The following is a 17645-nucleotide window of genomic DNA, read 5'->3' as shown; positions in this document are numbered from 1 at the left end:
AAGTTCCTCTCTAGCGGCTAAGGGGATTTCTTCCAGATAGTCAACAAGGTAATTAATAATTAACAATATTTAATAAATTTGAAAACTCATTGGAATTGAGTCGATCAGGAACTATTACAGGTCCGAAAAGGCGACCTCTCATTATTAAACAGTCGCATGAGGGTTTTCTGTATGCCATATATGGTTATTTCTTAAATTCATTATTCCGGCTCTTGTAAATGTTGTTTCATCTGTCCAAAATATTTGATCTGTTCCCCACTCTTGCAACTTATTCAAGTACCACCTATAGAATTGAAACCTCACCATCCGCTGGCAATAAATTTCTTTCGGGACTTTTTTCAATCAATTTTAAAAATCGGGACTTTTTTCAAATGAAACGGATACAAATTATTTTTTTAAGAACTCTATGTACACTGTGTCCCAATTTGGTTGTATTTGCAGGTTATCTCTGTTATTTTTAAAGATAGAGATGTGCGGTTTTCGCGAACCTGTGTCACTTTTTTGTTAAACGTTTATTGCCGCAAACAGAATTGAGATACCTTTTTTTGTTTCTGAGATACAGGGTGAAATTGAAAATTTTCACTTTTTGACGACTTGCTCTATCTCACGAACCATATAAGTTATAAAAAAAGTAAAAACTGCTATGGATAGATAATTTTAAATAAAATTCAGTGGCGTAGTCAAAAATTTTATTAAAGGCATTATTTAAGAGATATGACCCAAACTTGCATTTTTTTAAATGGAACACTCTGTATTTTTTCATACCAATAAATTGCGCTATTTTTTCCGATTAAAATGATATATAACACTTGGTATCTTAAGTCATGATAAATGGCCAAAATATGCAAAAAAAAAACAAATCATAGCGAAAGAAACATTAGTTGGCCATGAAACAGAAAAAATTGAAGTTGGCTGTTTAAAGATGTCAATCATACCGTGATAGAAGTTTTTATAACCAAATAAAAACCTTTTAATTATATAATATTTAAAAGTCTTAGATACAAAAACTCTTGTTTTAAGCAATTTTATTAAAAAAAATATTGTAACAACTGAATAAATGTAACAAAGAACCTTAACAAGCTATTTTTTATTTATTAGATCTACAGTCCTATAAAAAAATTTGTAAAAACTAATTAAATTGCTCGAAATGGTTGCCATTTTCCTGAACGCATAATTGGCATAGAGTTGTTATTCTCCGCAAGGCATTTAAAATAATAAGCGGCCTTGCTTGCAAGGCTTCAAAGGCTTGAACTGTAGCATCCTGAAGTTCTTGCAAATTATGCACCACATTTAAATAAATTTTGTTTTTTAAGAAAGACCAGACAAAAAAGTCCAAAACAGAAAGATTCGGTGATCTAGCTGGCCACCTATTTGGAGCGTGGGTACCAATCCATCGATCTTCGAATGTCTCGATTATAAATGGCCTTACTATTTGAGAATTATGAGCTGGCGCCCCATCTTGCTGAAAATATATGCTATTTAAAAATGCCAACGGTATCTCATCTAGAAGTTCTGGTAAAATCCGCTGCAATATTCCCAGATATCTGACTGCTGTTAAAGTGTGTTCATAAAAAACATACTTTATTTTAGTGCCCAAAATAAAGCATGATACACTAAATCCAAATCTGCCCTGTTGTTGGCGTTCCCGTAATAAGTATGTATTCTGAGTGTACCAATGCCTGTTATTATGACGGTTAAAAATTCCAGTGCAACTTATATATGCTTCATCGGACCATATAACTTTTCTGGCAAAATTTGGAACAATTCGAGTTTGCTCTAAAAACCAATTGCAAAAAACTATTCGCCTTTGCGCATCCCCGGGATGTAATTGTTGAACTATGTTAACTTTGTATGGTTTATATTTATATTTTTTTAATATTCGCTGTGTTTGACTCTTTGACACTCCTACATTAGTTTCAATATTTCGACAGGAATTTGAATGATTTGCCTCAACACTTGCTAAAACCGCAATTTCATTATTTTCCTGATTTTGCCTATGGTAATTTTTATTTCTTGGCTTTGTAAATGATCCATTATTAATCAAACTCATTTTTATTCTCCGAAAAATAGACTTGTTTGGTTGACGCTTTTCAGGATATCTTAGAAAAATTGTTTTAAGTATAATAGCAAATATTAGGTAACGACACTAACACATACCTATTTAAATACAAATCGGATGCCCTGTCACTATTTTCTTGGCACTCAATAAAACAAGCTATCATGTCATATTCGTGACTGTTTTCAAAATTATTAGTCATTCTTAAAAATTACGCTCTATCCCTTAAGAAAAATACTAAAATATTTACTTAAAAACTTTCGTTCGAAATAAATAAATTGTAAACAATTGTTGACAGCTTCATACTGACATCTTTAAACAGCCAACTTCAATTTTTTCTGTTTCATGGCCAACTAATGTTTCTTTCGCTATGATTTGTTTTTTTTGCATGTTTTGGCCATTTATCATGACTTAAGATACCAAGTGTTATATATCATTTTAATCGGAAAAAATAGCGCAATTTATTGGTATGAAAAAATACAGGGTGTTCCATTTAAAAAAATGCAAGTTTGGGTCATATCTCTTAAATAATGCCTTTAATAAAATTTTTGACTACGCCACTGAATTTTATTTAAAATTATCTATCCATAGCAGTTTTTACTTTTTTTATAACTTATATGGTTCGTGAGATAGAGCAAGTCGTCAAAAAGTGAAAATTTTCAATTTCACCCTGTATCTCAGAAACAAAAAAAGGTATCTCAATTCTGTTTGCGGCAATAAACGTTTAACAAAAAAGTGACACAGGTTCGCGAAAACCGCACATCTCTATCTTTAAAAATAACAGAGATAACCTGCAAATACAATCAAATTGGGACACAGTGTACAGTGGAATGGTGAATCCTTAATGCAGCACTAATGCGGCGAGTACTTATAGATCTATCTTCTGTAACAGCTCTCATAATCGCAGGTTCTTGTCTCCAGCGTTGACCATTTTGACCACCTTCTCTAATCCGCAAACCTCGAAAAGAACCAATTTCCCCACAGCGTCTGAACACTTGTGCAAATGTACTTTTATGGCGTTGCCATCTATTAGGAAAACGAAGCGCATACTCCCTTGCTGCCTTCCGCGAGTTTTCATTTGCGACACCGTTAATAAATAAGATGTCCCGATATTCAATGTTTGTGAAACTAGGCATTATTTTTTTAAGCACGTTTAAATCAAATTACGTATTTAACTATTTTAAGGCAAAGTGATAATTTAATGACAGTTCTTGGCAAATTGTAAATATCTATGCTTTTATTTTAAATCAAGTAATACATGATTTGTGAATTTCCTTCTTTTGCGGATTCATTGCCATTTACAAAAGAAGGAAAACCTGCCTTTTTTCTTAAAGAATTAATATCGCGATATGTTATTTGTTTACGGCATCTCTAATAGAAATTTGCGGAGTTGTGTTAGGGAAGATAGATCTACAAGCACTCACCGCATTGGTGCTCAAAAGAGCAAGAAATATAAAATTTGATAATTTTCAATTTTTGTGGTTTTCTTCCTTTGGCCCATGATATTGCTGTGAAAACAAATAGCTATCACAAAAGTAAGTATATCATTGGAAAGCATATTAAATGCAGTAGTTTTTGCTGAAAAAAAACATGTCCCTATTTACCAAATTTTAGAAAAACTACAACGAAGAAGATACCACTAATTTTGCACATTTCCCAAATGTTACAATTAACTTCTGATAACACCCGGTATAAAAAAATTACTCAAAAACTTAAATGTAGGATAGTATTTTTTTTATAATTAAAATAACATAATCAGTTAGTGTAAGCTTTTCTTTATCTTTATATTCTAAAAGTATTTTTTCTTTCAAAATGATGATGTGATATATAATTTGTGCTCATTAAAACAATATTTAAGGTTCTCAGAAAATTGATACTGTCGAACCGAATCTGTGGAAACTGCTGACTCAGTACTTAATACACATTAAAAAATGAGGATACGAAAAACAGGCAGTCAGTCGAAGTCTTTGAAGAGTAAAAGTCGATCTAATCTGCCGGTTTAAGACGTGAAGTCGCGGGATCACCAAAAAAGACGGTTTTGGTGCCGTGCAAGAGCTTTATAATTATAACGGGAGAAGACGGCTCCCGGTTTTATAATTTTGAATATTTTAAAGACGAATTAAGACGTAACTAAGACGGATTTTTTAAATAAATCGAAGACGTAAATATAATAAGACGCTGTCGTGTGAAGTTAATTAAGCGGGTTTTATGTAAAACAAGTTTTATCATCACACTTTATTATTCATGTTATTAACTCTACTTGATTCACTTATTTATTAAACTCCTTCTTTTGTTGTTCTGCCATCCACACTTTTATTTCCTAAAAGAACTCAATAATATCTCTAGCGATAAAGAAAAAACCTACATAAATATACCCATCAATGGTATGTGGTACCACCACATAACGGAGATATTCTTATTTAGATGAAAAAAAAAACAAATAAATTTGATAAAATCAAAAAATGTTAAATACCAGAAGAACTAACAACTTTTTGAAAAACTGTTATACGACTTTTTTGTTGCAAATGACTTATTTAATCACCTCTTAAAGTTTAGCAGTTTTTATGGTAGACACCCTGTATAAAGAATACAATAACATATGTCTGAAACCATAATCTGAAATTTAAACTATCTTATTCAAATTAAACCAGAGTTGACTTTTGCAGTAGTTTGGAACGAACTAGTGGCCTATATAGCCAAGCCAAAAACTAAGGTTAGATTCGGTTTTCCAGCAACCAAATCCTCTTATTCAAATTTTTCATATTTTTTTTAACACTGTCAAATATTAACATTAATTTTAAATTTGACATCAACAACATGGTGTGGATTTCGAATTTGAAGTCAAAATTGCTCTCTAATAGTTTCATTACGGACCTCCCTACTATTAGTTTTATCCCAGGGTATTTATCAGAAATTTATTTTATTTAATCAGGATATTTAATCAGAAATAAATCGCAAAATAAACATTGTCTTACATAATATGTTAATAAAATGGTAGACCTTAATACCCTTGAGTACCTTAGTAAAAGTGGCACACAATATGAGATGTTTAATTAAAAATAAATAACTCAGAAAGGTGAATTCATGCCAAGCTTCGTACCAAAATCAAGCCTGGCTCTTCTCAGGAATCGTTTGTTTGCTCTGAAAATATGAAGTGCTATTAGATATTTAACACAATTTTATACAGTGTGTAAATAAATAGATGCGAAAAATTCAGGGGCTGATTCTTGGATAAATTTGAAGAGAAAAAGTCCTAACTTTTGAGATACCGGGTGGTAAAGATACCGGGTAGTAAAGAAAAATCTATGTTTTTTTACAATACCTGTGAAACCCCTGTAGATATTTTAGTAATATTTGGTATGCATTTTCTATGCATCAAAAGGCATTTTCTGAGGCTCACTAATATTTTTTAGTTGTATTAGTGACATTCGTGCAAGGATTAAAGTATGAAAAATAGGGTACACCACTGTTTACTTAACCTTTTAACCTTTTTTGTTTTTTACTTAACCTTTCAAATAATGTATTAACCTATCAATCTGCATTAACCTGTTAAATGTCTGCTGATGATTGTTGGTTGATTGCCAGTTCTTGCCTCCTTTTAAAGTAGAAACTTTTTTATGCAATTTTGATTCATTTCATCAAAATGGCAAATGATTCAAATGACCGATATGCATTTTGTTTATGGTTTTGCTAATTCATTGCAAGCATTTAGAATATATGCTGAAATGTACCCTAAACGAATGGCACCTCATCATACATTATTTGCACACCTTCATCAAAGACTACGAGAAACAGGAACTTTTCGCCAACGCGATATTAGAACACCAGAATTGGAAGAAGCACTATTTAATTTAATTGATGAACAACCTGACACCAGTACTAGAAAAATTGGTCTGCAGCTACATGTCAGTCATATGATGGACTATTTTAAATGATCAGTTATTATTTCCATATCACGTACAACGAGTCCAGGCTCTATTACCACGAGATTTTCCTAGGCGTCTTGAATTTTCTCGTTGGATGGTAAAAGTCATTGAGCAAAACCCTCAGTTTTTAAGGCAGATTCTGTTTACCGACGAAGCTAATTTTTCCAGAAAGGCAATCATTAACTACCATAATAACATTTGGGCAGATGAAAATCCCCATGCCATAGTTAAAGCTCATCACCAACAACAATTTTCTTTAAATATATGGGTTGGAATCATTGAAGACCACCTTATTGGCTCACATTTTCTACCACAGACATTGAATGGGGAAACATACACTCGTTTTCTCCAAGATATACTTCCAGCACTTCTTGAGGCGGTACCCTTAGATGTTAGGAGAGTAATGTGGTTTATGCACGATAGGGCTCCTGTCCATTTTAGTTTAGAGAGTTTAAGTGCAGCAGATCCTACGTGCGTAAGGATGCCGCGCCTGCGCATTTCATTCATTTTCACGTTTCGCTTGAAATTCAGGCTACGGGTGTACGTTATTCTGCGTTGCTCCACGGGTCTAATTTACTGCAAGTACGTATACGCCGAACGTCCCGAGCATCCACGATTCAGCTCGATTCCAGTGCGGATTAGGTTTTAGGTTATGTTATGATGGGGATCATCCCAAACAAAAACAAAGGTGCAAAAGTTTTGTAGTTTGATTATATTAGTTTTGGGTTTTGGTTGCTTAGTTGGGTTTATTTTGTTTGATTAGTTATAGTTTGATTATTTGTTTTTGCTGCTAATGAATTAGATCCTCTGATAACGCTCAATAGTTTCCAGTAAGGGTAAGTTTAGTTTTTATGTCTCATGACTTTTCGGGTTTTCAGTTAAGCTGTTTATGGTCAACTTAATATATTTCAATTAAGCTGTTTATGCTTTCATCTTTGTCGCCTAGAAGTTGATGAAGAAATCTAGTTTATTTATCCCATCCAATGTAAGATATGGCTATGCTATTTCTTATATTGCAGCTAAACAAGATGAGCGCAGGGACCACCACTGTAAAATCATTAAAATCAAAAAGTAGATTTCGGTTTACAGAAAGTTTTGATCTAGATTTGGCAAGAGAAGTATTGTGACAAAATCCCCTATGAAGACGCTATGATGTCGACAAGTCGCTGTCAATTCTGTCACGTCACGTCAACAGTCAACACGCAGAAAATATTTCGCTTAAACTCATTTCGCAGGACACCTGACGTTATACTCGTGTGTGCGTTAACCTCGTTTAACGTGCGTAAATCTTGACTACGTCGTCGCTGCACTTAATCTCTCTTTAATTAGCACGTCGTTATTTAGACGAAACATATCCAAATCGTTGGATAGGCCGAGGCGATCCTCGGTTTTGGCCACCTCGGTCACCAGATATTAATCCACTAGATTTTACCAGATGGGGTCATTTAAAAACTTTTGTGTACCGGATTCCGGTACTGGATATCGATGACTTGAGAAATCGAATCATTAATTCATATGGCGTATTTTTATCGGATTCATCGACAACTGCGGCGACGTATAGACTCTTGCATAATGGCAGAGGTTGGTCACTTTTTAAAATTTTTTATAATTATTTAATTTCTTTTTCTTTCATTCGATTTAAAACAAAAATTAGAATCACATCTAAACATTAATAATAAACACGTAATACATTTATGTACAGGGTTGTCTCTTGTCTGTATTCTCTTAAAGGTATTTCTTCTAATAAAGCTTCAATCTCATTTTCTAGAAACCGCAAATACCTATTTCCAGTCAAAGATCCTTGAAATATAATGGGTCCAATTATTTGGTTTCTAAGGATACCACACCACACATTTAATGACATTCTGCCCTGTTTTTTTATTTCGACGTATGCGTGAGGATTTGCTGGTGCCCACATGTGAGTATTTTTTCTATTATACATCCCTGCTGTTGTAAATACAGCTTCATCCGTCCACAAGATTTTATTAAAGATATCGTTATCTACGTTTTTTATATATAACATCTGATTATAGTATGTTAGCCTTCTTATTTCATGATTATTTGTTAATTTTTGTACGGGCATCAATTTGTAAGGATGATATCCATATTTCTGAAGAACTCTTTGAATCTTAGACCTAGAGCATTGAAAGTGTCTACTAGCATCTACGGTTGATAAATATGGTTTTTCTACAAAAATCAAAGCATAAATTATAATTCTTATAAGGCTCTTATATATAAAATAACTTTTTACCTTGAAAATATAATAAAATTTGTAGTTCTTCATCCGCGTTAGCTAAAACTGTTCGTTTTTTTCTTTGTAGATTTTTGTGGTTTCTCATACTCCTTTCAGTGTAATAAAAAGTGGACCTAGCAGGAACTCTCATTTCGGAATGAATACGGTGATATTCAGCTTGCGCTCGAGCAACATTATTGTTGTTTTTGTAAAACAACCTCATAATTTCAAACTTTTCTTCTTCGGTATAACCCATATTCAAAAGAAATAGCAGAAACATTGACAGTGACAGCCCGACAAATAACATTATTTATTTTATTGTTACCGATAAACACGATAGCAACGGGGATTCGGGTAAACAGTTGTTTTATTTTTTAATTTTTTAAAGATAAATATTGGGAAAACGGCTAAACCAAATATTAACATATTATATATTTTTGAAATCAGAAAAAAAATGTCTTTTATATAATGTAAAAATATACAAGGGGTTCCATTTTAAAAAAATGAACTGTGTATTTTTTATTAACTTTGCGATACCCCTGTATTATATTTTATAACATTTCCTGGCGATTTAAGGTAAACCCTACAACTTTTATATAAAACTTTTTTTTCCACCTCGTATAATAACCGAGCTAGGCTTTGTCTAAATATAAAAGACAACCCGGTACATGGATTTTATTTTTTTAATCGAATACGCAACCTCGGACAAAAGAAAGACAAGAGATCAAATTTGCTGAGAAATAAATGAAAATTCAAAAAAATTAAAAAAAAAGTGGCGCACCATATTTTTCAGCAAAAATATCTAGTTTAAACCTTACACGACCTTCACTGATACAAATAAAAAAAATTAGTGAGCTCAGAAAATGCCCTTTGATGCATAGAAAATGCATATCAAATTTAATTAAAACTTCTACAGGGGTTTTACCCAAGAATTATTAGGTCCTGAATTTTTTCGCATGTATTTATTTACACCCTGTATATTATTAGTTTAAAATAGGAAAAATAAAAAACAAAAAATACTTACGTTATTTCCTGTTTTTTCACGAGTTCATTAAAGAAAAATATTCCAAGAGGCGACAGAGATCCAACAAGTATAACCCATAAGGGAATTGGATACTGTTGATCTAATGGCTCCGTGTTCTTGAAGTACTGATAAGTGATTATGGTGTATATGCTTTGGAAAAACACTCTGTAAAATTAAAGAAAAAAGACACGTTTATAAAATATAATAAAAAAATAGTGAACTTAAATTTATCAATTTAAAAAAGTTAAGCGTGAAATTAGGAATGAAGAAAAAAAATTAAGAAAAAAACAATAACATTTTTAAAAAACTGGTAGAGTCGTGGGTTCAGGGTAAAATTTAATTTAAGTTGAAAATTTAAAGAAAGAAAATTGTTATATTCAAAATTTAAAAATTACAGTTAAGCAGGGCCCCACATATTTTTTAAAGAGAAACTATGAAATATCTCTACTTTTGTTGAAAACTAACCTTTTTGTTGTTCCGTGAGGGAGAAAAAGGATTAAGGTCAGAATTAATACAACGTGATAGATAATAAGAACACTCCTTCAACTTCTCTGGAATTTCTAAAACTCGGCATCGAGGTCTTATCTTGTAGGCTTTTCTGGATGACAGAACATAACTTATAGAAAAAATATCCAGAGATTCATAGTTTAAACTTGTTGGCAAGCATAAGAAGTTAGTTTTATGGCATCATTGGCCTTAAGGCCCGCTTTCATGTGACGACAATGTCGCGATTTTAGTGCCATGGCACTAAAAGTTACGACATTTTAAAACATGTAAACTTCAAAGTCACGTCGTTGTGACAACAATTTGACGCCGTGGCATTAGTATCGCGATATCAAAATCATGTTGATATTTTTGTGGCATTTTATGTTAGTTTCAAGTGACAAACCTTGTGAAAACTACAGTTTACCATTGTCGTGACTACGTGGCATTAATTTTAGGCGCGTGTGAAATTCAAGTTAAAAATATAGGTTTAAATAATAAAAAAAGAAAATGTTTTCTTTGATGTCGTTCACTTTTTGGAGAAATATGAGAGACTTCATTGTTTGTGGAATAAGATTCATCGTCAATTTAAAGACAGAATCGCAAGAAGCAAAGCAAAAGAACATTTATTAGATATAACTGGAGTTATAGACGTAAAAACATTGCGCAAAAAAATAAGGAGTATCCCTCGTACATACAATACAGAAGTACGGAAAATTAAAAACAGTAGAAAAACTGGAAGTGGAACGGGAGATGTGTATGTCGCAAAGGTGCCGATAGATTCCTAAGACCAGCAACAGAAATATTCCCGGAATTAAACCTGGTAAGTGAATTAATACTTTTTCTATAGTTAATACATTTATTACAAAATGAGAAATATTCACAAAATTATGCCAGTTTACAGCCCCTTCTCCAACAAAATATGTCGCATAATTATTTCTTTTTTTCACAAGCTCGTTGCAGTAATCTCGATTTTTTGTAGCCCTTAGATTAATTAATCCCTGAGCAGGTACCTTGTGCCAAGTTCCTGGTAAAATTTTACCCTGCACAAAGTCTTCTGCATCACAAGTTATCCCTTTCAGGCATAGAGGTTTTACTATGAAACCACCATATCAAAAGTGTTTATTTTGTCTCACAGTGGTTTTTAAGTGAAACCAACGATAGTATTACCGATATCTGTTATCGGCTCGTTGAATTAAATGTTTTCAAGGCATTCTATCGATTCAATTTGAGGCTACCGTTCTTCAAATATTTCCGTCAGGTGGTTTTTTGTAGAAGTATCCAATTTCGTGGGTGTTTTTTTATTATTGTAAATTGGCATAAAATTAAGCGGTAAGTACAATATGATTAGTAGGTGTGTAGCATTACGGTTATGTTTAGAGCGATATATGTCAAATGTCTGCAAAAGTAAGATACGTTTCTTGTTATGGTTTCGCGGTGAAACCAGTATGAGTTATCTAGTATGAACATAGAATTTGATAATATATTTTGCAATTAGTGTTATTTAGTTTTGATTTGATTTACAGTTTTAATTTTTATAAATTTTATAAATCCTACCTAAATAATGACATAAAATCTTGCTACAGTATTGACAGAAAATCAAGAAAATGGTGGCATAGACTGTTTTGGCACTTCATTGATGTTTCTGTGGTAAACTCGTATTTTTTATATCGAAGCTCACCGAATGCGGAAAAACTAACTATGAAGTTATTTCGCCTTAGAATAATTTCTGGTCTTATTGGCGCGACTAAAAAAACACTCCTGGCAAAAAAGCGTCATAAAAAAAAATAGGTACAAGCCGTACGTACCACCTGAGGTAAGAAAAAGTAATGCTCTTCATATGCCCGTCCATGGAGGATTTAGACGTTGTGCTCTATGTAGCACTGCAGTAATGCCACATCGAACTAAAGTCTGCCCAACCAATCTGTAGCTAAGCGGTATCGGTGCGGGGAACGTGGTTGTAGACTAGACCCGCCTCATTTCATTCATGAAATGGCCAGTGACGTGCGAAATTTTATAAACCGATTACACAGATTTGAATGTATTAAATATTAAAAAATATGGTTTAGTGTTAATTTTAAAATAGGTATTTGTAGGTAAGATATTAATTTGGAAATTAAGGTATTCTAAAATATTTTATTTGTAAATATGTAATAAAAAAATGACAGACAAGATTAGGGAAGTTTGAGATAAAAGTAAAGTAAAGAAAACACAAAATTTGTAATACACCTACTTAGTTTATTCACTTAAAATAAGAGTGCCGTACACGATGCCTGGATATCGCGAGGGAAAGAGCACGGCAGATAATCCGAATTATGCTGTTTAAACATTGAATTTACTACATAATATGTATAATCTAAATTATTATTTAAATAAGTATAATCAATTTGTACCTGCTGAAGATATATTGCTAACCACTCCAGTAACAGTCTCACTCTACCAGCATTTTTTAAACGTTAGGTCATTGTCTATCCAAGTTTCATCTAAATAGACAATATTGCGACCTTCGGCTCGGTGTTTTTTTATTTCTCTTAGGTATTTATACCTTAAAGATGTTATTTTTGAAAAAATTTTCTTCTTCTGGCAATTTTTGCAACAGCTTTCTGCTAGAAAGCATTTTGTTGGGGTCCGTCCGCATTCTTTCTTCATCTTCTTTGTGAATTTTTTTCACCATTGAAATGCTTACGCCAGTATATTGAGATACTCTTTCAAGTTTGCGCTTTACTGGTAGATTAACGAAGTTATTAGTAGCTTCTTCATTGCAAACCCTAAAAATTTGTACAAGAAGTATATAATCCTGATATTCGATTTTTTTTGTCGTCGTTCCAATTCATATTACTTATATTTATAGACATTTTATATTCAAAATAACCAACATTAACTTTAAATCTTTTTGTTTGTAAAGCAATCGAGCTTGGTTTTATTTCATTGAATATGATTTTTATTTATTACAACATTAGGTACATAATTTTTGAAATTTAGTGTCGCATAAATTATGATTTTATTTTAATGTTTTTTTTTCATAACTGTGCTTAGGCTTTATAATTCTCTTGTAATCATTTTACTTACCTATAAATATTCGCAATCACTTCCCTTGCCTGGCTATGAATTGTCTTTCTATGAATAAAGTTATTCATTTTAACGTAAATAACACAAAAACTGTTAAAAATTATGAACTTTAACAACAAAAAAACAAATAACACAAAACAACAACAAAACAGCAACAACAATAATAGCAAATAAACTAAACTATGCTACACTACTCAAAAGTCATAGGTCATAAATTAAGTAGGTACCTAAAAATACAACAATAAAAACAGTTTAATAGCTCAAAAGTATTAACATACGCCGCCGCCACTGAATCCGCAAGAAATCGATATTATTCCGAAAATTACACAAAACCTGGTAGGATGCGATCCAATAAGATAGAGAAAGACAGAGAGCTGCATAAAAATAATAAATTAATGGCCGCGATGTCATCAACCAATCACCTGTCCCCAAACAGCGAGATGCTTCCGCGAAAGCACGACGTTGCCGGCTTTGTAAGTTTTATTAGGAATTTCGGATAAATGTTAGTCAATATTGGATTTTATAATATGCAAAACATTAGCAAATAGAACTAAAAAATATGGTTTAAACTGCATTACATAATTTATTATCTTTTTTATGATTAAATAGCTTAATTTTACCATTATATTTACTTTTTATTCTATACTATTTCATTTTTGCAGTAAGACGTAACAACGCTTCAAAATTTCGCCCGCATTCTTTTCGTAGACACAGATCCGATGGTCAAACTATAAATGGGCCTGCAATAAAGTCTGCCCAACCAATCTGTAGCTAAGCGGTATCGGTGCGGGGAACGTGGTTGTAGACTAGACCCGCCTCATTTCATTCATGAAATGGCCAGTGACGTGCGAAATTTTATAAACCGATTACACAGATTTGAATGTATTAAATATTAAAAAATATGGTTTGGTTTTAACTTTAAAATAGGTATTTGTAGGTAAGATATTAATTTGGAAATTAAGGTCTTCTAAAATATTTTATTTGTAAATATGTAATAAAAAAATGACAGACAAGATTAGGGAAGTTTGAGATAAAAGTAAAGTAAAGAAAACACAAAATTTGTAATACACCTACTTAGTTTATTCACTTAAAATAAGAGTGCCGTACTCGATGCCTGGATATCGCGAGGGAAAGAGCACGGCAGATAATCCGAATTATGCTGTTTAAACATTGAATTTACTACATAATATGTATAATTTAAATTATTATTTAAATAAGTATAATCAATTTGTACCTGTTGAAGATATATTGCTAACCACTCCAGTAACAGTCTCACTCTGCCAGCATTTTTTAAACATTAGGTCATTGTCTATCCAAGTTTCATCTAAATAGACAAAATTGCGACCTTCGCCTCGGTGTTTTTTTATTTCTCTTAGGTATTGATACCTTAAAGATGTTATTTTTGGAAAATGTTTTTCTTCTGGCAATTTTTGCAACAGCTTTCTGCTAGTAGGCACAACTTTAAACCCATATAAATTCGATTTATTAGGTGTTTAACTATTTGAAAATGAAAGTTGTCGTCTTGTTCCACCTTCGTCATTCGCGGTCTTTTTTTGCCGGGACTAGAAAGCATTTTGTTGGGGTCCGTCCGCATTCTTTCTTCATCTTCTTTGTGAATTTTTTTCACCATTGAAATGCTTACGCCAGTATATTGAGATACTCTTTCAAGTTTGCGCTTTACTGGTAGATTAACGAAGTTATTAGTAGCTTCTTCATTGCAAACCCTAAGAATTTGTACAAGAAGTATATAATCCTGATATTCGATTTTTTTTAGTCGTCGTTCCAATTCATATTACTTATATTTATAGACATTTTATATTCAAAATAACCAACATTAACTTTAAATCTTTTTTGTTTGTAAAGCAATCGAGCTTGGTTTTATTTCATTGAATATGATTTTTATTTATTACAACATTAGGTACATAATTTTTGAAATTTAGTGTCGCATAAATTATGATTTTATTTTAATGTTTTTTTTTTCATAACTGTGCTTAGGCTTTATAATTCTCTTATTATCATTTTACTTACCTATAAATATTCGCAATCACTTCCCTTGCCTGGCTATGAATAAAGTTATTCATTTTAACGTAAATAACACAAAAACTGTTAAAAATTATGAACTTTAACAACAAAGAAACGAATAACACATAACAACAACAAAACAGCAACAACAATAATAGCAAATAAACTAAACTATGCTACACTACTCAAAAGTCATAGGTCAGAAATTAAGTAGGTACCTAAAAATACAGCAATAAAAACAGTTTAATAGCTCAAAAGTATTAACATACGCCGCCGCCACTGAATCCGCAAGAAATCGATATTATTCCGAAAATTACACAAAACCTGGTAGGATGCGATTCAATAAGATAGAGAAAGACAAAGAGCTGCATAAAAATAATTAATTAATGGCCGCGATGTCATCAACCAATCACCTGTCCCCAAACAGCAAGATGCTTCCGCGAAAGCACGACGTTGCCGGCTTTGTAAGTTTTATTAGGAATTTCGGATAAATGTTAGTCAATATTGGATTTTATAATATGCAAAACATTAGCAAATAGAACTAAAAAATATGGTTTAAACTGCATTACATTATTTATTATCTTTTTTATGATTAAATAGCTTAATTTTACCATTATATTTACTTTTTATTCAATACTATTTCATTTTTGCAGTAAGACGTGACAACGCTTCAAAATTTCGCCCGCATTCTTTTCGTAGACACAGATCCGATGGTCAAACTGTACTTGTAATGTTGGCTTATGTCTCAATTCGGATAAAAACTGTTTTATTACGTACCATACTACATAAATTTAAGACTTTGTTTTCGGAACGAGTTTATGTTGTATCTCACAGTGGTTACCAGATAAAACCATGTCCTGCGGGATACTTGTAAATAAATTAAGGAAAAAAAATTAAAGTTAAGTTATCAGTTAGAGTATAAAGTTTTTATTTATTAATAAAAATTAGCTAGTATACCAAAACCATTCTCTACAATGCGCCTCGCATGGCAATGTCGGTAGTTAAAGAACTTCTGTTCGTATAGCATATCTGGACGTCGGGGGTATTGAGTCATGAGATGCGGTTTTAATGGAAAGGCATCATCTCCTAAGATAACACATTCTGGTGGAATCTCTTGTGCATTTGATTCAAGTGCAGTTTTAAATGCACAATGATCGAAAATTGTCCCATGTGATTGGCTTTCATGTCCCCCGATGTCTATTAATGTGAAACAATAATCGTGATCGACTAGTGCTAACAGGACAATGCTAAATGTTCCCTTGTAATTAAAATACAAACATGTCGTATTGGGTGGGCATTGAATCACCACGTGCTTGTCGTCTAATGCTCCCACGCAGCCTGGGAAGTTCCACTTCCTATCAAATCCTTGTGCTATATTCTTCTATTCGTTTTCGTCCCTTGGTATCTGAAACAATAATCAACTATTAAGCTGAACTAAACAAAATCATTTTTCTAATTTTCAATTCTAAATAATTGTTTTTTTTACAGAAACCAGATGATGACGATAATGAAGAAAAGGAGGCGGATTAAGCTGCTCGTATAGTGATTGGCAATCCATCTATGGACAACAATGCTACTTTAAATAATTACAAACACCACCAGAATCTCAAATCCATCAACTAGCGATACTTCAAAGTCACATTCAGCAAGAGCAGTCACAAAACGGCCACTCACATCTCGATGCCGCAAAAAGCAAATATCATCAATCGATACCGCTGTAGCCTCCTTGCATACCCCATCGCATGCATACCCCAGCTACAATCCAATATGCACAACATTTTGGGGAAGGCGGTGTAACCAATCAATCAGTCGCAATAGACTCTACACATATAGCGCCACCACAAATTTCTCCAATACAAACATACTTTTCGAATTGGTCACTTCAGCAATTAAAGTGTAAACAACGTGTTTTATCTATTATACAAATCATGTTATATAAACATTTTTATGAGTTAGTGTTTTATAATGTGTTTATAATAAAAATTATAAGGGATCACAAAATAAATGTTTTGTTTTCTTATCAACGTGTTTTAATTTTACATTAATAAATTACTTACCTTTATAAATTCCTTCAATCCTGCATCCGACACATCAGGTAGGAATATACTTATTGAACATTTCGGGACTCGATACAGATATTGTAAAGAAGATAATGAGTATCATGTAGCCAAGTACCTCAAACTTATTTGAAGCTTCAATTTAGCTGGTAGTATTCTTCTTTTGAATGCTAGTTTGAACCTTCCCAAGAAGAATATTAAACATAGCGTGGTCTATGCGCATGAAATTCACACAGCTTGAAGGATCTTCTGCAGCAAGTTGTCGTATGAGGTTGTTACATGCACCCAATTTATTTCTCCGTTGGATCCATCGTCTTACCCATATTTTTTTTCCACTTTTCCGTTTTTTTCCTTTATTTTCACTTATAATTAAACTTAACACTCATGCAGCTGCCGCAATCACTTCAGTCGATGCCATTTTTAGTTTAATACAAAAATCAAGACATTGAAATACATGAAAACACTAAAAATGTTATATTGTCACTTTAAGTGCCATAACATTATTATGTCGCATGAAAATGAGCCTTTAGAACAAACTTATAGAGAAAAAATAAGGACAGGAGAACTTATTAAGTCTGGGAAATACTAAAACTCAAATGATTCCGTTGACTGTTGATCGTTGACCTAAAACGTTAAAACCGAAATGGTAAGTAGCGAATTCGACACTCTGTAGTAGACAGTTAATCGAAATTTTCAAATAGCTAATCTCCGATTTGATGAATATAGCCTGAAGAGCCATGGAAAAAAGTAAAAGGAACTTGGCAAAAATGTTAAT

The 17645-nt window shown here is 32.5% G+C and overlaps 1 protein-coding gene across 3 annotated transcripts in view; it reads right to left on the bottom strand.

Annotated features, from left to right (window-relative positions):
• Nucleotides 1-4484: 4484 nt before the first annotated feature.
• Nucleotides 4485-17645, bottom strand: part of LOC126735592 (transmembrane protein 94) — a 105177-nt gene continuing 92016 nt past the window's right edge. For all 3 annotated transcript variants that reach the window (XM_050439630.1, XM_050439631.1, XM_050439632.1), the window contains 2 exons: nucleotides 9240-9404; nucleotides 4485-5197 (listed from right to left, as the gene is read on the bottom strand). In XM_050439630.1, the coding sequence (XP_050295587.1) occupies nucleotides 5125-5197; nucleotides 9240-9404 (238 nt within the window). In that variant the 3' untranslated portion in view covers nucleotides 4485-5124. The remainder of the gene's footprint in view (nucleotides 5198-9239; nucleotides 9405-17645) is intronic.

This window comes from Anthonomus grandis, chromosome 4, assembly GCF_022605725.1.
Source record: "Anthonomus grandis grandis chromosome 4, icAntGran1.3, whole genome shotgun sequence".
NCBI classification, from domain to species: domain Eukaryota; kingdom Metazoa; phylum Arthropoda; class Insecta; order Coleoptera; family Curculionidae; genus Anthonomus; species Anthonomus grandis.
Note: the sequence above shows the minus strand (reverse complement) of the source record. Positions and strands in the feature narration are given on the sequence as shown.